Source organism: Electrophorus electricus, chromosome 21 (genome assembly GCF_013358815.1).
Source record: "Electrophorus electricus isolate fEleEle1 chromosome 21, fEleEle1.pri, whole genome shotgun sequence".
In the NCBI taxonomy this organism is placed as follows: Eukaryota; Metazoa; Chordata; class Actinopteri; order Gymnotiformes; family Gymnotidae; genus Electrophorus; species Electrophorus electricus.
The window spans coordinates 11,871,336-11,896,335 of NC_049555.1; the positions used below are offsets into that span (position 1 = coordinate 11,871,336).

At 42.4% G+C, this 25,000-nt stretch overlaps 1 protein-coding gene across 1 annotated transcript in view; it reads right to left on the bottom strand.

Annotated features, from left to right (window-relative positions):
- Nucleotides 1-25,000, bottom strand: part of fam189a1 (family with sequence similarity 189 member A1) — a 109,177-nt gene that overhangs the window by 42,244 nt on the left and 41,933 nt on the right. The window contains exon 2 of the mRNA XM_027008926.2: nt 21,729-21,785. Coding sequence (XP_026864727.2) covers nt 21,729-21,785 — 57 coding nt within the window. The remainder of the gene's footprint in view (nt 1-21,728; nt 21,786-25,000) is intronic.

Genomic DNA, 25,000 nt, shown 5'->3' on the forward strand with positions numbered 1-25,000 from the left:
GAGTCCTGCCAGCCCTCTGCTCTCTGAAGCTCCCTCACCCCAGTAACAATTTAGCCTCACCCCAAACGCAATCTTAGCCTCACCCCAAACGCAATCTTAGTCTCACCCCAAACGCAATCTTAGCCTCACCCTAGACACAATCTTAGCATCACTCTACAAGAGAGGAAGTACCACCATCAGAAACCAACGTACGGTAAGGCTACCGGTGCCTAAGACACCACTGGCACACTTCATGGGTTTACTTTAAGATGCGAAAGTGTTCGTGTGTAATTAAAACCCAGGGTACAAAGTAATATCTTAGGGGTTCTGTCACCAGTGGTAATCATAAAGATACAACTCCATGTTTTTTTCCTGAGACTGTAGGGACTGAACAGAGCAGGAGTGAATCAGGTGCTGTGAATCGTGAAGGAGAGTCATGTTTGTATTGTTATGGCGTGCGTCCCTCTAAAACAACAGCAGCCCTGAGCCACAACAAACAGCTCCTTTCACACGTCTCTAATTACTGAAAATGACAGACAGTGCCAACATTGTCTAGCGGATTCTAATACGCCGAACATCCCTGCTGGAGAAACGGGGAGCTCCCTGTCCAACTCCAACAATCTCCTTTATTAGGATTAATTACCAAAAGCAGCACTAAAAAAACACAGAAAAGAAGCAACAAGCAGATATTCAAACTAGTTCTGTTTGAACAGGAACATGTCCAGCTCTGTCTCTCTAACCACATTTTGACCAATGTGCCTTCAGAACATGAGAGCAGAAAAAATGCAAAGAGAAAAAAAATAGTTCTATAGTATTACAAAATTTACATAACACTCAACAACTGGTGACAATTGTTACATAGGTATTTACAGAGGTACTTTATGTATGTACGGAATCCTTGTGCCTATAGTGAATGGTGTGTGTGTGTGTGTGTGTGTGTGTACACATGTAATGCACTCTTAGCTTCCTCCCATGAGATGCTCCTATCTGACAATCTATCATAAATCTATCACAAATGGTGTTCACAAGTAATCCCCTAACACACTACACACTCCCTCCAAATGACTACCAAACATGCATATACGCATGCACTTGCACACACACATACACACAAACACAAGGGTGAGAGACAAGCGGTGGACACGACAGCAGGAGTGAGATAGCTCCTCTCTTTTCACTCCGTATGCACGGTGACTGGGATAAGACATGTGCAGGGCAGCCTCTGCTTTCTTTAATATGGAACATTCAAATGCTAACCTGTGGCTGTCCCTTATCATGGCAGTGAACAGTGGGATTCAGGCACGCGGCAGTGCGGGAACAGCCTTCCTGAGCCATGGAGATTACAGCATGGTCTGCTTGTCATTTTCAAAGCCTGGCTGCAGACATTACCAGGTTATACTATCACTCTTGTATTCTAGACATGCATGTCATTTTATCCGTTTCCAGTTCTAGTAGATTTAGTAGAAGTGTTTTTAGTTACAGCTTTCCCCTGAAATGACTGACTGACATTTGCTAAATTGCTAAATTGTGGTCCTTGTTACCTCTGAGTAGCTTTCCAGCAGTCCTATGTGGCAAGTGTACTAATGACTGTGGTGTCTATTGTGTGTTTATTTGAAATATGCAGAGCTCCAATTTAAATGAGACTCTGGTGTTGACAGGGCTTTTTGTCTGTTAAAAACACAAACAAACAAAAACAAAAAACTCACCATAAATTCTCACCAAGAACATCTAAAACCATAACATGGGCATGCCCACATGTGCTGTTACGCACCTGTTTCCACAGTCATATGATGGAGCTGCACAATATATTGTTACTAGTCCTAATAGCAATATGCAGCAATATAATGAAATGACAGTATTTCAGTTAATACTATGCAGATTTGTGAGAAATGGCAGATCACGTATTCTCCTACTGGTAAGGCCCAACATTCTCCTTTTTCCACTCACTCACTCACTCACTCACTCACTCACTCACTCACTCACTCACTAACGTTCCCAATCACCTTCAGTGCTGGCTGGTCTTAATGAGTGTGTGAACTCAGCTGGCCCCCTCAAGCTCCAGGCACAGGCTTCGGTAAGGCTGCCCTGCGGTAATCAACACCCCAATCTGGTGCCTGCTTACCTGGGTGCTTCTCAGATCGATACAGACTTGTCTTTGTTTAAGACTGCTCTCTTCATCTTGATCCTCCATTAGTATGTATGTGTGTGTGTGTGTGTGTGTGTGTGTGTCTGTGAGAGAGTGTGTTTATATGTGTGTGTGTGTGGGGGGAAGATTTAGGCTTTTATTTTTAACATAATTTGAAGTACACATGAGAAGCCTGCTGTTATGGTTGGTCTTTAATGAACTAATAGCAATTCCGTCATTCGGCAGTTCAGACCAGTCCAGTTCCATTTTGGTCTGGTTTGGTAAGGATACTCTATGTTCCACAATGTTTTTGTGTTGCAACATAAGCACAACGTCTTGCAAAAGGAGTCTGAAAGCAAAACTTAACTTTCTTAAATATTCCCCACCGACACTCTCGGAGACTCACGGAATTGGAGGACCATTCCCTGTCTCTTCTGTCTCCACGCGTTCGCTTGGTACGTGCTGGATCTCTGCTCGGCCCTATTAGAGCTCTCTCTCACATGCGCCTATAGCCCTTAAAGCAGTCTCACTCACTCAGCCGAAGCTCTGAGCATTGAGTACTTGCTGTGTTATCACCTTTAGCGCACGGCTCTGCCGATAGTCCTGCTACATGCCGTTTATCGAACGCCGTCGCACATTATTAAAGGAATTCACAAGCCAGTTTATGTCGCCAAGCATGTGAAGGATGTCACAGTGGGCAACTGAACTAGCACTCTTGTTTTCCAAAACTAAATGCTACTGATCCTTGCTGTAATTTTATAGCTTTTAGGAGGGATAAATCACACTGGATTCTCTTTCTCACTCTCTTTCTAGGAATTGAGAGGGAAAACCTTTGACGAGTTATTTAGTGCAAGGACATTCCAGAGGCTGCATGCAGAGGTGGTTCAGTTTGCCTCACTCTGTTAACCTGCTGGGGGCTGATGCTTCAGGTTCCAAAAGCAGCACCGTGCCGCACGCTTTAAGGGTGCAGTCCTGTCGCGTTCACATGTCTCACTGTGCTGTCTCACTGCTGTTTCTGTGCCGCAGTCTGCGATTACATGCTAGCACTGCAGCTGTAATCAGCCCAGCAAGAAGAGCGTGCGTGCGCGTGCACACACGCGTGCCCTCTTCCCTATCCCCCTCTCTGCATAATCACCCTCTCTCTAGGCCATATCAGCCCTGCCACAATCAGACCAAGGTGGCAATACCCAGAGTCCTCTTCTCCCTGTATGAATAAGCTGGACCCTCCTCTGGGCAACAGCAACACACAGAACAGCTAGCACTCAGCCTATCTAGCTATTCATACTTTTTTTTTTTGCGTGTGTGTGTGTGTGTGTGTGTGTGTGTGTGCGCACGCGCGCACATTTTTCATCACCCTTTCCATGCCATCAGGCAAGAGCACAGCTACAGGTAATGCATCATTTGGCTCACATCAGAAGGCTGCACAGGCAGTGGGGAACAGGGAGACTAATTACGAGGTATTTTGGACCAGGTGAGTCAGGGGAGGGGGAGCCTGGGACCAAGTGTAGAATAGCACTTAGTGCAAGGGAGACAGCGTGACGAGGAGGAACTTAAGAGTTTTAGTTTGCTCCAATTAATTTTCAGGTCACTTAAGCTGGTGGCTTGGGTGGAGAGATATGTCTTTAGTGTGTGTGTGTGTGTGTGTGTGTGTGTTTATGTGGAGGTGTGTAAATGGGCAATCATGCACACGTGCTTGCAGTTATTTTGTTTTTTCTCTCTATGTCACTCTCACCTGAATTTCCCACCCATATCTCCCTCCTTCCCTTCCTCTCACAATTATGACTCAGGCAGCAACTCACAAACACTTGGCCACACGTCATCGCCAGCTGGACATCGGCAGCACGGATCAGAGAGAGCATGAGCTCTGGGAAGATGGGAATACCGGCCTCCATACACCCAGCAAACATGGGATATAGATACATGGGATACAGACACAGACACATGGGGGACAGACACATGGAAGACCTTGGAGACTAAACTTCACAGTAGTTAAGTGAATATCATGATTATGGTGTTCTAAGATACTGGATTAAAATAACCATCTTTAATGGAGTATAAGATGAGGACGCTTAAAGACACATTTGCTTATTTATACAGTTTGGATCTTGAGGAAGTTTCCTCTTTGCAGAGCATTTCCAGAAGATTCACCGACTGGCAGAGGTACAGCTCAGTTGTGTGGTCATCAGCGCAATGAGGACACAGTACCAAAGAAAGCTGAGGAGAATTAGCTCATCTTTGCAGTCAGAGGAAAACTAAGACCTAGTCCACACCAACATAAGTCAATTAGAAATTGCTACTTTGGTGTTTTGGCTACTTTAGCGATTTCAGTTCGTTTTCCAGAAGTCCTCTGTCCACAATAAAACAAAAATGTCGGAAAGGGTCAATAGTGAGCATGCATCTAAGATGTGACTCCTATGCCGTTTTGGCCGCAGTACTTTGTTTAGATGCTGCAGTTGCATGCAACATAGCAGCCACCACGTAGAGCAAAAGACAGATAGCTTCTTCATCTAAACAGATAATGAAGTCAAGCAGCTACACATGAAATAAAAAATACATCCTGCAGTAAACAGCATGACAATGGGTTCTACCATTCTGGAACTGTGAAGTTCACATGACATCCTTATGTCAGTGTTTTTTAAAAGCTGTTTTTCCTTTCCCCCACTGCAACAGCAAAGCTACCATTTCAGAATTACCAACTTTAGAGAACAGATGTGAAAAGATACATTTTCATTGGTGGAAAATGCTGTTTTTGTGTGAATCAGTGGGCAACATGTATAAGCATGTTTTCCAGTTTACCCATGTTAGTGTGGACTAGGTTTCATGTGCTAAGTATCATTCTTAATAAAGCACAACCCTACTGTAATTGGTGTGGATCAAGTTCATAGCAATTATTCTGCAAAACTGCCAAAATTCTCAGCCTTATGGACATTATGCCAAGGACTGACATAAATCTCCTGAATTATGCAACAGAAACCTCTCTATTTACATATGAAGAAGCTGAAAGTGTGAGAAGTCAGCTATCAAATAAGGTGAGCGGGTTGGATGATGCCCCTTATGAGACGTTACAGAGCACTGGCCATGTAAACCTCTCACACAAATATTCAGTACTTGTCTGGTTAATAAAAGTCCCCTATTCCTGTAAAGGTAATATTATTTATAGAATTCCAAAGAAGGCCAATATACCTGATGATCCGACAACATGGAGGGATATTTCCCTGCTTCCCACCATCGATAATATTTTCAAAAAAATGCCTACTTAATCATATTCTACCATGGCTAGTAGAAACTGGCAAACTAAATAGAGTGTCACGGAACGCTCGCCTCCCGCAAGTCACGTGGTTCGGCCAGCCACGTGCAGTAGGAGGACTTTCGTTTGTGGCCACGCCTGCACACACCTGTACTTCGTTTGTCTGTGTGTATTTAAACTCACGTCAGGGTGTGCGGCGTCGTTGGTCATTGTAGATGTAATGTCTAAATGTAACGTGTTCGTTTAACGTCAGTCGTTTCTTGTTAATGTTAATCGTCTGTAATACGTGAGTGTCCCTGTCGAGGAAGTCTGTGCGTCCTGCCTCACGCCCTGCGGCACTCGGGCCACCGCACGTTACAGAAAGCCTATATAAATTGTCCAGGGACTAACAAATATGTGTTCTGCTTAAAGACAAGCACTGATGACTTTAAACATGAATCCGATAGATTTTATGCAGTCTTTCCGGACTTTAGGGACATGTGGCATTTTGCCACATAGTATAATGATTCCTTGGAAGGAATAAATTAGCAGAGACCTATGTTGATATAATTAAGGATGTTTACTTTGGCTCATTTTTGCAGGTGATGTGTCGAAATCAACTCACTACCCTGGCTAACCCAATACAATTAAACCCTTTCTAAAACTATGCAGATAATGCTCAGATCTCGTGGAGAAAAGAAAGTGTCATCAATAATGTGCTCTCTTGTCCGAACACACTTCTGCAGTGGGTGGGGATTGAGGCTAAGAGTACTCAGTAGCCCGTGTTGTATGAAAGACAGATATTCCAAAGTGTACCTTACTGAAATCAACAATAAAACTACAGTATGGTCAGTGACAATGAGTGATTTACTGATTCAAGCTTTCAGGTGGAGGCAGACATAATGGAACCTCACAGAAACTGAACGTTGGTAGATGTAGACATGATATACTGGTGTAAGCCTATTATCAATGACATCAGCACCTACACAGATGAGCAATGGATCTGTAGTCTCAGTACAATAAACTATATCTTTTTAAAGTGGAAATGAGTAACATGTATTACTCATGTAATCCAAGCATAACAACTACACGAATTACATATATTGTGAGGCTGATATAACAAGTGAGGTTACAAAGATGGATGAAGTGGTAGAGTAGTCAAGAGATTTTTTTAAATGCAGTCATTCTTTCTTGTTGAATCAGTTAGAGGAATGAACAGCAATCCAATAAGATCGCATTTTAATTTAAAACATACACAATATTTTCTGTTGATTCTGTTTTGAGAAAACAGCTCATCTAAAATATAACAGCAAAATGATGACAAATTTAGCTGCTTAATTTAGTTTATAGATATTTAATTTTAGGGCTTGGAGTGGCAGCTGAAGTGGCAAGGCCTCTTTTCTAGCATGGCAGCTGCCACCCTGTGGCCACGCCCCTGTATCCTTCACAACATGGACCATATTGTTTACTGCACAGCAATCAAGAAAAAGAATCAGTAGCACAAACTATGCAACAATGTCCTACTTTGAAAGGAATTTATATAATTCAGCATAAATGCAGTGTAGATCTCACTGCCAAAACTCTGCCGGTGCCATCAGAATCTTCATTCATAAAATGGTCAAAATGGACTTGTTTTTATTACCTAATCACAATATTTCTTCATTACAACACACCATTTGTAACTTACTGTACACACCAGATATTGTCATGGTCAATGAAACCACTAAATTTGTCATGATTGTTCTTTTGATGGTTATATGGACCATTAAAAGATTGTTATATGGTTATATAGTTACACGTTAAAGGTGCCATATAATGCATTTGTTAAGTATTTTTTAAATTGTTCTTTGATGTCTATATAGAAGATATGTGACTTTGGTCCGGCAAAAATACACAGATGCGGTTATGCACTCCCATTTACAACCTTTGATTTGACCCTGAAATTAAACTAGCTATTTTCTTTTTTACAGTGCTTTTTTGGTAGACTGATGAGCTCGACGCTGATTGGCTCACAGAATTAATAGAGTGAATATATGTAAGTATTTATTGCAGATTTATATCACGCACATGCAGGAAAATAAAAATAAACCTCCGTGTAAACAAGCTAGCTAGGTCGTCATACTATTTAGTTAGCTAGCTGGCTAAGACAGCGGGTTAACGCTGCTTGTAGCTTGCTAGTAGCTAACATTACCTACACTAGCTAGCTACTTGATTTCGATTTCGATCTCTGCAACACAAATAAATTAGGTAAAGTTGTTAGCTCACTATGAAACTGTAAGATGATTTGGCTTCAACTGACAAAGGGCAGACTTGTAATCAATTGTACGTGACTTGTAATCGGAAGGTTGCTGGTTCAAGCCCCACCGCTGCCAGGTTTGGCCCCTGTTGGCCCCTGAGCAAGGCTCTTAACCCTCAATTGCTCAAGCTGTTCTCAGCAATAATTGTAAGTCACTTTGGATAAAAGCGTCAGCTAAATGTTATAGGTTGCGGTAGGGGTTGTGATGACAGTCTTTTTAGTGACATATGCTTAAAATATATTGTCTAAGATTTGCTAAACTGTCCGGAGTGAAACGTGCAGAGCCAACTACTTGTCCGTGATACTGCTGAATATCAGCATTAACCATGCATGTTGCTCCGTTGCCATTGTTTGGTTCTTTACAGTACCTGCAGAACTGCTGAAGGGCAGGTGTGTGCAAATTTTAATCAGTCGAGACTTATGTAACAGTTCTCTGTTTTGCTTATACGAGATTTGCGTTTGAAAGAGGAGACAGCAGTGTTTGAGGTTTACAACAAATTAGTTATATGTAACAAATCTCCTTATTCAGTTGTGCCAAGAAAATACAATTCACCGCTAAGGTGTTTAAAGTATCAACCGCTAGCCGATGTAGCGAATGTATGAAGCTAAAGCAAAGCACTCTTCAGAATCAGCTGTTACAGGCAGCCTGTGTGTTTGGAGAAAACATGTTATTTGTATCCTTACGGTGTGACTTACTGTGGGCAGAGGTTTGTATGACTCTAAAGAAGTATGTAAATAATGTATGTAAATTGTGTGTGTGTGTGTGTGAGAGAGAGAGAGAGAGATAGAGAGAGAGAGAGAGAGAGAGAGAGAGAGAGAGAGAGAGAGAGAGAGAGAGAGACAGACAGACATAAACTACAGGTACTGAAGCAAGCTTTGCATTTCCTCACTTCTGGCACTTAAAACGGAAATGAATACATGATGCAGGAAATGCTAAGCAGACACTCATACCTAAACAAACAGATAAGCAACATGTTGGGTGTTTTTCTTCACACAAGGGAACAATTAGCCAAGCCAGGCCAAATGAAAACATTTTCCCAGAAGGCAAAGCTAATGCACAGCATGTGCACATTAGGGCGATTACACCAGGGAGTTGTTGGTTTGGAACCTTTAGAAGGACCTGTCTGAGTCAGGGTAGTGTAGGGAGAGTGATGAAGAGGATAAAACACAGAGAGAGAGAGAGAGAGAGAGAGAGAGAGAGAGAGAGAGAGAGAGAGAGAGAGAGAGAGAGAGAGAGAGAGAGAGAGAGAGAGAGAGAGAGAGAGAGAGAGAGAGAGAGAGAGAGAGAGAGAGAGAGAGAGAGAGAGAGAGAGAGGCAGGTAATAAGAGGGGAAAAAGAAAAAGGCTTAGAGAGACAGTGGAGAACAACCATCTTTATCCAAAAAGCCCTGTCTCACATGCACCTGTCTCCTTATACATTCACATATGTTGCACAACCTCTGACACAAAAACCATATTTTTACAGGCACACACACTCATAATTTACTTTGCAATTGTGTGTGGGCTTGTGCACAGATTGTTGCACATAAAAATAATTCAGATATGTCCATACACCTGCGACCACACCTGCCTGACCAAAATAGCGCTTCTCGTCACTTTGGAAGCATTTACTGGGGTCCCACGCATACCAGAGGTGTGATGAGGGAAAAAAGACATTGTGCCAGCCCGTTAGGTTCCAGGTCCGACAGGAAGTAGCAGTGTGGAGTGAGAAACTGAGAGATAAACAAGTGCCAGACTCTGACATGCATGCCACATTGTGTCATACTGGAGACATGATGGGTGTGTCGGAGCTGTCCTACATGTCTTTGTTTCCTCTCTCTCACACAGAACTCTCTGGAAATCATATACCCACCTGGCACATATACATATATACACAATAACTGCAACGCTTGAAAACATCACTGACTTTTCTCAGTCGCTTGATGTACTTTGCCTTTTCTGCTAGCTGTTAGCATTCTCACTGGAGTTTGTGAGTTTTAGTTTCAGTTTCCCTTTTGCAAGTGAAATACATGCTTAATTGGATTTGAACTGAGGGAGCGGAATTAGCCAATGAATAGCATCCTACTTTCCCCCTTTGAAGAAGTTTTTAGTTGCACTGAGTCCTTAGGTCATTGTCCTGATGTCCTTAGGTCATTGCCAAAAACATATTCTACAAATTAATCACACAATATTCTGGACACTTCTAAAATCATTTTTGCCACGACAATATGACCATCACATTTCACAGACTGATCTCTCTTCATTCACCTGTGCCTTAACCTGACTATGCATCACACTGCCTGGAGTGGTCACCTCATTTGTCGTATGACACATTTTCTGGTTTTCCACCCAACATTTGCAGATCTGACCTCATACATTTCAGGTTGGTTTTAGTTTTTGAAGCTGATGAGAGGTCTGCATTGTAGGTTTTTTAATTCTGCTGCTGAGTTGCTCCGAACAGGCAACTTTTCCTCTGTTCAGGAGGTTGTTTGCAATTTCACAGACATATTGCCGCATGGACTTCAGGGCAGAAAAAAAAGGTTATTTTCCTCAGATGATAAGGCACATGCCCTTTTGGAAATACCCAGAAATAAGTATTGATAAGTACAGTCTGTACTGGAAAAGCCATAAAAGTAAACTCAGCAGTTGTAAAATGTCTAGTATATAGTCAATGTTCACCAACCTTTGTGGGATGTATCCTTCTTAGGTAGCCATTCTAAACCCTGTATAGTCAGTTGATGCAGGACTGTGTTCTTTACATACACATACACACTTCAGCACACACATGCACTTAAATATGCACACACATTCTCAGACATACGTAATGGGCTTTGTTGTCTTCCCTCTTCCCACACTAGAGGCTCACATGAAAAGCCAATCAGGGCTCATCCACCCTGGCAGCTTGGATGCAGCCAACAGCTTGTGAATTGGAAAATAACTTCCTCCATCCCGCTAGGCTGTCTACCCACTGAAAAACAACACTTGGTCTGACTGCACACTGGCAACAACCGCTCAAAATGACAAAAAATGACAACAACTAAGCAGGTGTTTGTTAAGATGAGCATTTGCAATTGTAATAACACAGGCTATATGGTTTTCACGTATTTCAGAGGTGTTTATATTTGTGTCTGATGTATGTATGTGAATCCTGTAGTAATAAACACAAAATCAAAGCTGAAATAACACTAGATTAAGAAGCTCTGCCCCACACACCATGTCTTTGAGCTAAAAACATGGGAGGGATGTGAAGAAGTCAAAGGAATGTCTCACAACACATGTACATGGCGGTTTTCCCAAAGCATCAGTGTCACTCCTCTTATGAGCTGTTGTCTGTTGCCCCTCCACCCTGAGCTGCCAGCGTCAAGGCAGTAGCAGCTTAAAGCTGCTAGCACAAAACCGCTGATCACCTCCCTTTGCTAGCAATTAGCCAATTATAATGGACACACAGGGCTGTGCGGGAGTTCCGGAGATTAAAGCAGGGCTCTGGGTCAGCATTGGCCTTTAGCCAGCTTTTGATACAATGGGAACGATGCAAGTGATTTGGCAGCTGTACCATACTAGACAACCTGTTAAATAATGCAGCGGGCCCGTAAATCTTTAACAGACGTCTCAGCCGTGACAGGCCTGCAAGGGAACGCTATGGAAGGACGGAGGTGCGGTTAAAGATAGGTTATATCCAGATTACTGCGAGGGAAAACTAAAACAGGGCTGGAGTAATCGCAGTTGAACGTAAAAGTGACGTTGGTACGGAGAAACATTGGCCGTGCAACCGAACGCAGGACTTTCTGCTCACTTCTTCCATAATGACGAGGTCACCACTTTGGCTATGGTCACAGAGCAGATAAAAGTGGCCCAGATCCAATCTCTTTCTCCATGTGACATGAACATTTGTGTGTTATTTGTGTGGCAGTGTGAACAGCAAAAGACACTTTGAATCAGACATTTCAGTTTGGGACACAGGACTTCGTTCACATAGCAGTTAGAAATGACCAAATCACATTTTTTTTTGGCCAAAATCGGAATTGAAAATGACGGATTAGTTGTGGCTTTTGCTGTACACGTTGCTATCCAAATGACAAATCTGGGTCAAATATGGAGGAAAAGCTCAGATTAGGGCCAGATTTACCTGCTTTGTGAATGCATCCAATTTTTCATATCTGGTAGACTATCCGATGGTATATGAGGCAATGCGACTCTTAACAGCCAGATCAGAATTCATGTGACTTTTATGTCACTCCAACTCGACATTCACCATAATTTCAATGAAACATGGATGAAAATGGTGAGTGAGGATTTCATGTAACAGACCTAATAAACATTGAAGGGAAGTAGCTTCCATGACTCTGTAGAGACACATCAATAAAATATAGGCCTTCTTTCGACTGCTCACTCTTGTGATTTTTTTTCTACCCGGCCTCCACTACAGATTAACATGGGCATTAATTTTATGATAGTGGCTGTTAATGTTGATTCCATTTTGATAGTTTACCTCTGGATAAGCGTGTCATCTGAAGCACTGTTCTTTTGTGCTTGTGTGTCAGTTTCAAAGCGTAATCCACTCAGACTAAATGTTGGATAGAGGTCACATTAAAATATATTGTGAACAGCCTAACAAAAATAGGATTTGGTCCAAAATCAGATCTGAACCACTTTTACTTGCTGTGTAAACATAGCCTAAGATATTGTGAACAGCCTTATCAACAACCACAACAACCACAACAACAACAATGAATCGGAGTTGGTCAGAAAATTGGATTTGGGCCACTTTAATCTGCTGCGTGAATGTAGCAGTAAGTGTTTTGTATGTCACTGTCTCTCTTCTCCAGCTGTCTAGCCAGTTAAAGTGCTGGAAACAAACTGCTTGGATTAATATTTTCCCAGTGCCAGCTGTTACCAAACCGTGAAGTGTAATGAGCACTGTTTGACTGAAACTGGTAAAAACCAGAACAAGAACTACAAAAAGTCTTCATCTGTATTTCTCACCCATGACTTAAACAGGGCAGCAGGTTGATAACTGGTAATCAGGCCATTTATACCACTGGATCAACCACCTGCTGCTGTCTGTCTCAGTGAGCACTACTTGAGTTAATTAAGAGTGGCAGCGTGTGTGTGTGTGTGTGTGTGTGTGTGTGTGTGTGTGTGTGTGTGTGTGATACCAGTCCTGGTTTAGGCTGCTGAATAGCCTTAATGATCTGCTGAAAGGAAACAACAAACCATTCCAATGGCTGTCCTTCCTTCCTTAAAATGGAGCAAACCAACGTGATGTTGACAGCCATGTGGCTGAAACAGTATAAACCTCACACTATAATGAAACAGTCCACCCGGTAAGAATAAAGCATAAATGTGTTTTTGAAAATTACAGGTACATTATTTCATCCCTGAGGCGTTTCTTTCAGTCTCCGTTACTGCTCCAGGGTCTCATCGAGGACACGGAAAAGCTTCAAGCACCAGGCACTTCTCACCGAGCCAGTATCCACGGCCAGAGTTTGCCTCGATACCCATAGGGTTGCCTTGGAGGCGGTGTACAAAAGTGCACTGGGACCAGAGCAATATTCAAAGAGGCGTTTAAAAAAGTATTTAAAAAATCAAGGCATCTGTAAGCTTTACAATACCAAGCCCCAGAGAGCACACTTTCGCAGTGGTGGCTAACAGAGCGAAACATCAAACATGAACTTAAGGAGAGAAAACAGCTCACTGATGGTTCTGAGACACTCAGTGCTGGGCAACTGTGCTGAGTATATGAAAAGTCAAAAGGATCACAACTGTGCTGATCAAATTTCAAATTCCAACATTTTTAAAAGCAAGTGTAAAAAAACAGAGACAGGCCAGAGCTCTACACACCAAACATGTTCTGGAAGCTCAACCCTGGATGTGGAAATAGAGATTCACAGAGTTTTGATCAATATTAGCAAGATAAATTTGGCTTATTTAAAAGCCCAGCAATCAAAAACATTCATAGATTTCTACAATCAGTGTCTGCAGTAAGTGAAGGTCATGCTAACCTTACCACAAGCATAAAAAAATAAACACAAAACAAACACCCCCTCCCCCCCCAAAAAAACAAAAAAAAAACCAAAAAAAAAAAAACCACCACCCCACTACTTTGCCCCTGTAGCCATGCACTCTGTAAAACTTTGCATGGTTAAAAAATCCTGGAGTTCAGCTGACCAATCAAAATCTGACACTTGTAACAAATCAGTGAGCATATTTTGAAATGAAGCTAAGAGAATTGTGGGAACATCTTCGCCATCAAAAACGCCTTCAAAGCAGGCTGCTACTGACTTATAATTTAGTTCTGCCTTCTATTTCTGCCATAACTAATATAACAGAGCTCATCTCAAAAGAATCTCAAAAGCTTTAAGGAAGTTCCAGCTGCAAACTCATGTGAAGCTGTTCTTGTGATACAAGTATAACCCTTAGGCACAGCTGGAATCTGGGAGTTAGGCTTAGGGAACCATGGTGAAATTTAACAAAAAGACAAGTGATAAATAAGACCAAGTTTTACTAAATATTATGTCAATATGTCTTTAAACTGTTAAATATTTATGTTAGATAGGTATTAAAAACATGTGGCTTGGTAAAAGCTACCTAATCAAAAATGATATTGTTAGACTTTGTTAGTGTATAATTATGCTTAATCAATACATAATACACACCCTAAAGTACTGCTTAAACAACGTTTGGTATAAAACTTACTTCAGGCTATAAAATGTGACTATTTTACATCAGTAAGTACATGCAGCCAGACTGTTACATCTATAGCAGGCTTAATGTGTTTTTAGAAAATAGAAAAATAATTAGAAAATAATTAAATATGGTAATTAGTTAGCAAACTTTTTGCAATTCATTAATCTTATATGTTCCCAGACATTGCAATGAGCCTTAAGTACATTAGGGATGTCACAACTATTTTACATTCAACAAGATATGAAATTGTAAAACTCAAGACCAGACTGTGACTTTGGCTTTATAGATTGTGCATATGGCCCTGCATGGTGTTCTTAGCCCAGTGATGAGGTATGTATGACGTCTCCCCACTTGTGGTGTGTTACAAGGATCACAGAGATTCTGCAAGCAGACAGGTAACCTGATTACAATGCCTCATTGGTCCCGTGTATTAGGAAGATTATGCAAAGAAAACCCAGTGTTATCTGTTATTCATTAAAGCAGTTACTCTTTCTAATAAATCAATTCTAATGTTTTATTTTCCCCTCTGATTACTTGGCTGTAAATGTGAAACTAATACTTGCTTTAATGTCTCTAAAATGGCCTTACAGCATGCTAGCTTATGTACATTTAACCTTTGTACCTTTAATCAACCAAACCACATTCTGAGTTTTTCTCCTGCAGCACATCAAGATGCACATGTGTGGTCTGGTTAAACATGTCCAGAGAAGCAGCTGCCTATTTGCATAGTTCCAGGCTGAATCTGTAGAACAAGATGACTGAAAGCCTATGAACACTGTGCTGTCACTTCCAGCACTGCGATGTCCAGTCAGACAGCCCACCAATCAGATTCCACTCCAGCCTATTGCAAAGTGAGATTAAGATGTTTCCAGACATCACTGAGCGAATCATAATAGCCAGAATCCAGATGAGATGAGAAGATAAAACTGTTGGCTGACTCTGCCCAGGGGGAAGAAAGCAGGTTTGACACACTGAGTTTGACAGAGCAAGCCAGCGAGGCAGGAACAAAACCAGACTTGCTAAAACTCTCCATGAACCCATACACCACCCGTGGGACACACACACGCACGTACAAAGTAGTAGACCATCCCCACCTCAACCACAGACAAGATGAAATATTAATATCAAAACCTCGGGTTAAGACCACATGGTATTTCCAAAGTACACAGCACAAGATGCTGGACAGCACGGTCTCTCAAACTAATACTCTTTAAAATAAATAAATAAATAATATTGGATCATATATCACACAGGAGGTGAGTGCAGAAGGTAAATAAACATGTCTGGATTACTTTCAGTGGATGCTGGATGAATTCCATACTAGAGCTTTGCTGAATTTTGGGATTTGATAATGGATATTTCTAAATCTTTAGAGACAAATGAGATGTACATACTAGTTTTAGAGTGTGTGCTATTTAGAAAGTATTCCCTAATTCACAGTTTACTTTTTGTTGTTGTAGCACTACTTACATTAGCTATTTCTGGCACATCTTTGTGCTGGTACTCAAGAATAAGACCATTTTTACATGATTCACTTTGGTAGTATCATACTGTTGAACCAAGGTAGGTCTGAAAGTGCAAAGCGACCTGCAGTGCAGGTAGTTCACCACTTAGAACTCCACTATGTGAATACATACTACACCTTTAGCTGACTGAGTGTAAGAATAACTGACTGGATTCCTGGACGGCTTCTGCTTTGCACTGGACAGCCAGGCAACTCCTGTCGAAGGTCCGAGCTTGTGGGAGTCATGGAGACGAGGGAGATGGGGAGGTATAACACACACTAGTTCTAGGCATCATGTCTCATGCACTCCAAAATGCACTTATGTACATTACTCTGTACATATGGATAAAGCAAAGAATACAAAAAGAGAGGTCACTTTACTTAGCAGAGACCAGTAATACCTTTTAGGCAGTGAGTGTTATCAAACATACATAGAAAGAGTTTTTCAGTGGATTTACCTGCACAGATATCTACTGCAGGTTTGCAGTGGTTTTATCTGCACAGATATCTGCTGCAGTTTGCATCAAGGTGTGGTGGGCAGACACATTTGACTGTCGAGTCCATGGTCTGCAGATTCTCTAACACACAGAATGAGTGTGCTGTCAACCAATGATGTATGACCTGTTATGACCAGTGGTTTCACTGGCTCTTGCTTTGCTTCTGCAATTTCCCTCTCATAAGAATAACACACTTTTGGTTCAGGTTAAAGCCAGTTAGCCTGAGCCCTTCCTTATTTAACTGCCCATGAACAAATATGCTGATGCAAAGTCTTAAAACCCATTTAATAGGTAAATGAGAATTTTTTTCGCTTCCACTATTTTAAGCACAGACATTGTTAGCAGTCTCCAGCATACAGGAAAGGAGCAGCTTACGTATTAAAAAAAAAATTTTTTTTTAAAGCCCGAATAGCACTAATGAAGTAACCTGTGAGACATTACTTGAAGAGATAGGTTTAATACAGTGACATAATTTACTAGTCACAGGGTGGTGTGAAAATGAGTCATCTGTCTGAGAAATCTCGTCATTGTGTGAAAGAACAAAGTTGTGAGTGAGATCATATCTTAAAGAAGCGCTCAAGGACTGATGTGGTACAGGTAAAAAGGAATGTACAATGACAAGCATACACACATACAAACACAAGCATACAGAGCTTGGGTCTGTCAATGCAAAGGTTAATGAATGCACTAGCACAGAATAGAGAAGGTGAGTGAGTCAGAAAAAGGCCACAATAAATGTAGGCTGCTGCATTTGCCTGAGCAATGCTCTACAGTCGCCTACAGTTATGCACACCTGCCTGATATAGTGCTCTGCACCTCCTGACCCATTGGGCTGCAAAAGCACTGCACACCTGAGGCCTTCAGAGAGTGGCGGGACTGAATAGGTTTCGTAGTCCCTGTTTGTTTACAGTTTTTAGAGCCATTTCATATAATTATATAAAAGGCATTAATAAATGTCAGCTACCTGGTTTATATGCAGAAAGCAGACCGGCCTACAGGAATAACAGCCATACTAAATGAGATTTTGAAGAAGCAAATCAAAGGCTGTGTCTGTTCCTTTAGAGCTTCCGTAACAAATATGTCTAAACTCCCGCGCTAAATGTGAAGAAATGCCACTTCTTCAGCACAACAAAAAGCCCCCCCCCCCCCCAAAATCAATTCCACAGAAGCCTTATCAGAGCTTCAAGAGCGGCAGTTCTGGCTGCCTCAACGGATATACCCCTGGTTTCTTCTGCAGCAGGCGAGATTTTTCTGGGCAGGATCTCAGTCTGTACCTCAACTCACAGGTCAGGGGGGAGGCGAAAAATCCATAATCTCAGCCTTCAGAGTGCTAGTGCAGCCTGCTCTGGGGAGGGATTATTAATCCAGTGCTTGCCGACCCTGGGTTGGTCCGGGTTTTTGTTCCAGCTCCTCGTAAGTATGAACCAGATAATGAAGAGCTGCAGAACTCTCTGGCTAAGGCATGTTGGGCTCAAGCAGAACCAAAATGTGTCCTGGCTGCAGCTCCCCGAGGACTGGATTGAGAGCTCATAACCTCGCTGCCTACACCAGACGTGGAAAAACAACTACAGACAGATCCACCCTCCTGCAGGCTTTAGTACCACTGCTAATTCAACACACTTAACTCTTAATATTTAAAGGCCCTCAAAAACGCTGATTAACCCTATTAGATCTGTTAGGTTTCGGTTGGAACCTTATTCTCTTTTCTTTTAATTCTTTTAATTTTCTTTTAATTAAGACGCCATATGTATGTATGGTAGCAATACTTAGAAGTCCTATATACAGACTCTCACCCAGAACTCTCACAGTCATATACAGTCTATAAAAAAGGACCATGCAGGCAGCTTCTTAAGCATCTTAACTGCTGTTAAGGGTCAAACTGAAAACTTCATGTATTATTTGGATGTGAACTAGGCCTAAGCGTTCCTGAGAGCTTGCTTAATAAGGACTAATTAAAGCGCTCTTGTGTGAATACGCAGGGAGGATTAAAAGCAGGCCAGCCGAGACCTCAGCCATGAGAGAAAAGCGATTATCGATGTGGAGTGGTGCAGGGCCTGCTCTGTGCACCTTCTGCCTCTCTTCTGCTTTCTCCTGCCTAATACAAAACACCAACCCCAATCGATCCACACTAATAGAACTCACACTATTCACCCTTGGAGCCACAGTCAGGTTTTTTTTTTCACACCTTATTCATAGTATACCCATCGATTCTTTAGCATAAGGCCTTTTAAATGCTTCATTTGCCATATTTAAGTATCATGCCATTTCTGGAGCAAAAACATACAGGTTTTTGATAACACCATTTAAAAATACTATAAAGAAAGTAAATAAATCAAGTGAATAGTAAATCGTAGCTGTTTCGCTGTTGGATTTGTAGCTTTTCTGAATGCTCCATTCCCCAAAGCCTTACTCCAGCATTGTAGAAAATTCAGCCCCAGGGCAACTAACTGTTCCTCTGAAGTTTCACATTATGGTTTTAATATTTAATAAGGAGGAATGTGGGTTTGCTGGTAGATCATATCAGGCAGAAGTCCCACGGTTTTCCCGTAGTGACAGATACACCCGGAGAAAGCCCTCGTTTCCAGCACACGATGGCTTTCCTGGCTTTATGGAGAGAGGTCTGATACACCTGTACTATAATTACACTGCTGTGTCCACAGGATCAAGCAGTACTATGTCTTTTGCCAGTGGAGACAACACGCCACACACATCACAAACAGAAAAGAGAAAGGGTCAGGCATGAGACAGGGATGAGACAATATGAGACAGTAATGAGGCCAAACAGCAAAGAAAAAAAGGTTATGATCGATTACGCATAATAGCAGATGAGTGTGAAGCATGGCTCACTGCTTATACAAACTGGTTAACAGATCCACAGACATTCTCTTACCAAACGCCTACTTATGGTATATGTAAAGAATGGCAGTGCAGTAACACATTCAGCCTTCCAGTAACCACAAGCAGGTATTTCAAGTTAAAGGGCTCTTTTTGGAAGGCTGGGATTGGTCGCCCATCTCGTGCAAGACCAGAGGGGGAGGGGCGCATGATTGAACCACAGTGGAACCAGAATCTGTGTCCTTTCTTTTTTCCCACTGCATTAATATGACTCACTCCCCACCCCACTCGCTCTTTCCTTTCATCCCTCCCCCTTTCTCCCACAGTCTTTCAGAAAACTGATGAATCTCCCTCCCTCCTTTCCAGAAAGGGAGAGGAGTGCTCCCATTCATCTCCATCCAGCTTGACAGCTTACTACGGCACGTGCACGGACGCTCCGTGAACAAAGCCCCATCGATCTGAGCATCATCGATATTCATCCCATGGGAGTGAGAGGTCTGTCCCCCCGGCGGGCAGAGATGATGCTTTTCTGGTATTCACCGCTCGATCAGTGACTCAGTGATCCCCAGGGAGCCTGCAGGGCCTGTCTCCTTGACAATCGCTGGAGCAGGGAAAACACGTGCTCGGGGTGCAACTTGTCAGGCCTGAGTGGTTCTCTCAGGCCCGTACTATCACAGTTTCGAAGCTGAGAGGAGAGTGTTTAGATAACACAGCAATGTCAACATGACTGTATTCCACAAACATATAGCCTGTACATGTATATATCTGGGGTTCTTAATCTAAACTTGGTGTCAGGCTACACTATTTCAGAGATTAACTTCAACCTGTAAACCACAGTCCAGTTTCAGAAAACTTTCCGAAAACTTTGAAACATCACCATGTGTAACAACTGTTGAAGATCCACAAGGTAGACAATTATTCAGTGCATATTTAGTACCACCACAATATTCCAACACAGGCATGACAGGGCTCTGCATAATTTCTATGTGCAAACAGTCAGCCCCATAAGAGACAGGTCTAAAGGAACTAATGAAACTATGAGAAATATTTGTTTTAAAAAAATTATTAGGAACAGATGGCACTTACATAGCACGTCTCAGCAAACAATAAACCGTCATGGCTGTTTATTATGACTGAATCTGCCATCTGGTTTACCTCAGTTACAAAACACTGAGTTTGCTTAAAGGTAATTATGTAGCTTTACGGTGGATCTAGAAGTTTCATTGACCTACTGCTTTCAGATACATTGTGTGTGTGTGTGTGTGTGTGTGTGTGTGTGTGTGTGTGTGCACTTTACATAACCATGCCACTGTTTGGATGGGAGCTGAGCTGAGATATGATATGACAGATATGACAAAATCAAATTAAAAACAGGACAGGCTAGACACACCTCCCTCACCCCTCCACAGCCCTGCTAGGCTGTGCTGCCTGGCCAGCACAACTCGCTTCCATCATACAAGCCTGCCCTCTAGGAATATGAATATGATGTCTAGGAATAGATGTGTGCATGAAAAAACTACCGGGCACTCATAACTGAGAACTGTGGTCTTTTATATATATATATACAAATTATTATTATTATACATTTTTAATTTCCCCCCCCCCAAACATTCCTTTAATACACAGTGGTGGGGTCAAAGGGCAAACCCAGTGTCACATCTGCTGCGACAGTTCACTTTATTTTCTGCTGCTCTGAGCAAAACCTCCATGATGGCTCAGCAGTGTCAGGCAGTCATTGTCGTCTATGATGTGATGGGTAACTGGTGCATTGGGGTTATCTGATGGGCAATAGTGTCACTGCCATAACTCCGTGCATTGTGAATGATCAGTGTGTGTGTGCGCGTGTGTCGGCGTATGCATGCAAGTGGCTTTATATGTCATTGTCTCATCATACACACTTAACGAACCCATCCATCGTACCATCAGCGAATACTGATATAACTCACGTGAAGACTATCACGGCACCTGTGATAATGATACATCCCTCTGAACTGGAGGGGCATGCAAAATTCAGCTGGCGTGCCAAATCCGCTCCCCAGTTATGCATGAGCTGAACGGCCTGGTGGAACAGAGCAGGCCTAGCACATAGAGTTTATGTCCCTCCCGCCCGAGGACTGTGAGGGGACTGAGATTTTTCTGTGCACCATGGCGTGGTGCACCGCGCGACAGGCAATCACGGTGCGCTATCGGTGCCTGCTTTGACAGAGCGCTCTGCTGCTACACTTTAGCTAGTCGAGAGCTTCACGCAACTGAACAAATCTGTGAGAGGAAAAGCGGAACAGAAAAAAAACCAATCAGAGCCAAAAATCTGACACACGAGCGATAATCATCGACAAATCGGAAGTGCACGTGGTTGCGCTTCCTTTGTGCAGTAAAATACCGGGTGTGTGCCAGTGGTTCATTACAGTTGCAGCCCTGATTTTCTGGTGCCAGATCAGTCCTCTGGTTCAATTAGCCAGTCATATGGGATTTGTGTCATTGTACGTCAGGGTACTTCAAGTTAAGTCCGTTGATTAAGACTAATGATCATATTCAGTTACTGTCACGGAAACCAATACCAAGAGTCTCAGGGTGTCACACACATTCTTTGTGTTACTCACCACCAAAGAGAGAGGCCTTTTCCATGACACCACCCCAATCAGACCTGACAGCAGCACCTGTGGAAGGAAAGAAAAAGCTATTTCACTTGTTCAAGCCAGTAGAGCCGCACCAACAGCGAGCCGCATACGAGCCGCTAGGCGTGACAGTTTTAGCCGGATAGCACCGGCGACATAAGTGGAAATGAACACCGGGGAGCCGCCAGGGATGCATGGACAACTTTCCTCCCTGGCGATCTGCTCTGCCACCACCTCAGGCGTGGAGACAGACCCGTGAGGAGAGACAGGGACATGGTCTCCGTCTGGTCGCATCACCCACTCGGTTTCTCTCCTTCCAAAAGTCTGATTTATACAATGATTTATATGTAACTTTTTAGGAAATGATAGATGCAACATCATAATTGGGGCATGCATAAAATTCACAAAGTTTGATAAATATATGCAATAATTATTGGCACATGTTATTTATTGGACATTATATAACAAAATATTGTCACTGAGCTATACTGTCAATAAATATTGGCTACACGTATCGACCGAAGCTTGTGAGAACACTTAGTAAGATTGTTATTGATTAGTTGTCCTATACGCTCCCACACTGGTTAATATAGTCATAAACCTTGAGACAACTTGGTGTAATTCTACATCAAAGGGCAAAAACAGTCAATGTAGTCAATACGGCAATACGATAGCATTTAAGGAATCTTTCAAGATATCTTCATTTTTTACCAGGACAATAACGGCACAGTGTGAAACCATCCAGTTCAAGCTACACTGAACCTACAGGCAAGAGCAGCCAGATATTCTGCCAAATAAGAAACAAATAAGGAAAGACCCCAGGTTTGTACAAAAACATGCACAAATGTGAGAGACAGAGATTACTTTACCACGTATGATCATCTGTGAAATGTGGATTTTCTAATGGAATGTCATCAGGAAATGTGCAAGAGAGAATGATAGATTTGATACAGCACAACTAGAAAATGCCACTTCATAAAATACCACATAACTCTTACAACTGTCTTCCATATACTCATATATGCCTATGTGAGGCACAGCCATTAAATCATGTTATGAGTTAATGTTGTAGATTTAATATCCATACAAGCAAAGAGAGTGCCACCATGCCAGACATTGGGGCTCAGTAACAGTGTGTTTGGAGTGTAGTCTGTGGTTTCAAACTGTGTACACTGTAGTCCCTGAGGATGAGAAACAATTTGATTTAAATGATAATTTGATGTCATCATTAGAGTATTTCTGCAACTTGTAGAAATGTGTTCCCAGAGCTGGGAAGTAGATTATGTTGTCTGAAGGCACGCTATTTTTGTTTAGGTTTTTTTTTTCAGAATTGGCATCATATTCACTTTTCATTTTAGTTTCCTATTTCCATAATGCATTAAGAGGAAAGAGAGGACAGAAATAGAGAGAAACTTCAGAGAGAAAAGGTTAAAGAGAATTTGCTTATGAATTATTGATCCCATGTTCAGCTGTAACTGAGATATAGACAGACACACACACACACACACACACACACACACACACACACACACACACAATCCCATTCCTTCTTTACACACACACCTCCAATCACTTTCTTTCTCCACACACACACACACACACACACACACACACACACACACACACACACACACACACACACACACACACACAATCCCAGTCCTTCTTAATACACATATCCCCAATCACTTTCCTTCTCCATACACACACACATACACACTCACTCACTCACTCTCTCTGTCTCTCTCTCTCTCTCATGTTTATAGTAGCACCTGCTCCCCCAGGATGACCCTGCAAGCCATAGGGATATGTGCAAATGGAGGCGACAGGAGCGTTCTCACCGGCACAACACTCCTGGTGTTTCCTCTCCCATTTCACTCCTGGTGCTTCCTCTCCCATTTCATTTTCACCTCACACCAGCAGTGGCCATTCAGTGCTCCCCACAGACCAATCCTTATCACACACTCTCTCCACAAAGCACGAGGAACATCATTCAAACAACTGTCAAAAAAATCTCACAGACCGCTGTTTTAGGAAGACTGAGACTGCATCCAGCATCTCAAAGCAATAGTTCTGGTCTAGGAGCAGATCCTGCCTGCTCACAGGAATGGAGGTTTTACAGCCTGAAACACATCCTTCAATTTCATTCAATTCAAACTTATTTGTATAGTGCTTCATGCAACCCATGTTGTCATAAAACAGCTTTACAGTAATTGTGTATCCACAGAATCCAGGCCTCTGATGGGCACGCCAAGGTGAGAGTGGCTAGGAAAAACTCTCTGAGAGTAAGAGGAAGGAACCTCAAGAGGACCCGAGACTCAGAAGGGGAACCCATCCTGCTCTAATCCGCACCAGCTGGCAATCTATCAGAACACAATGAATAAAGTTGTTTTTGTTTTTTAACTCTAAATTGCTCAAAAACCTATAAGAGTATCTTATGAGACTTAAGAAATGTCTCACAAATATGAACTCCCTGGCTGTCCCTCTTCTGGAGCACATACAGCATGTGATACAGACAGAGTGTTTTAAGAGCTGCATCTCCTGCCACGGCACAGCTGGAGAAGACATAAGGCTAGGTTTGACTGGCCTTCAGCTGCAGAAACAGCTCAATACAAATAAAAAGGATAAACACAAACCAAAATAAACCAATTCTTTTAAAATCAGTCAAGAATCAATACACTCATTGTGTAGATAACTTTGGACATCTGAGCTGAGTTTAAGGAGACAAATTGTTCAATGAATCCATCTCTGCAAATTGGGAGACGGTGATGGGGGTATGCGGGGTGAGAGAGCCTTGCTGGGGGTGGAGGAGCCATCGTGGGGGGATGGGCGGAGGATGCCCAAGCTCAGATGGAGAATCCCACGCATGCGCCGTCGTGTCCGTGGGTAGATGACATTGCCGTGGGTAATGAATGGGAATAAAAGCAGGATTTTCCCCTGGCTGCTCTCTGAACAGGAATAAGACACAACACAGAGGCCAGAGATACAGGCCGGGCCCAAGCATTTGGAAAACCAGGGAACACTCCTCTGCCACGGGGCAAAGAAGACCTGCTCCCCAGCCTGGAGACAAAAAAACCCAAAAACATTCAAAACCAGACACAGGGCTTGCCTGCATTAGGTCTGTATGTATCATATCCATCTGGGTGTATATGTCTATTTAACACCTCAAATCTTACACACTTAGGCCTAAGTCAGGCTTATGGGGTCCAACTGGCTGACGAAACAATTGTAAGAAGAGCAGAAAAGAGGAAAGAGTT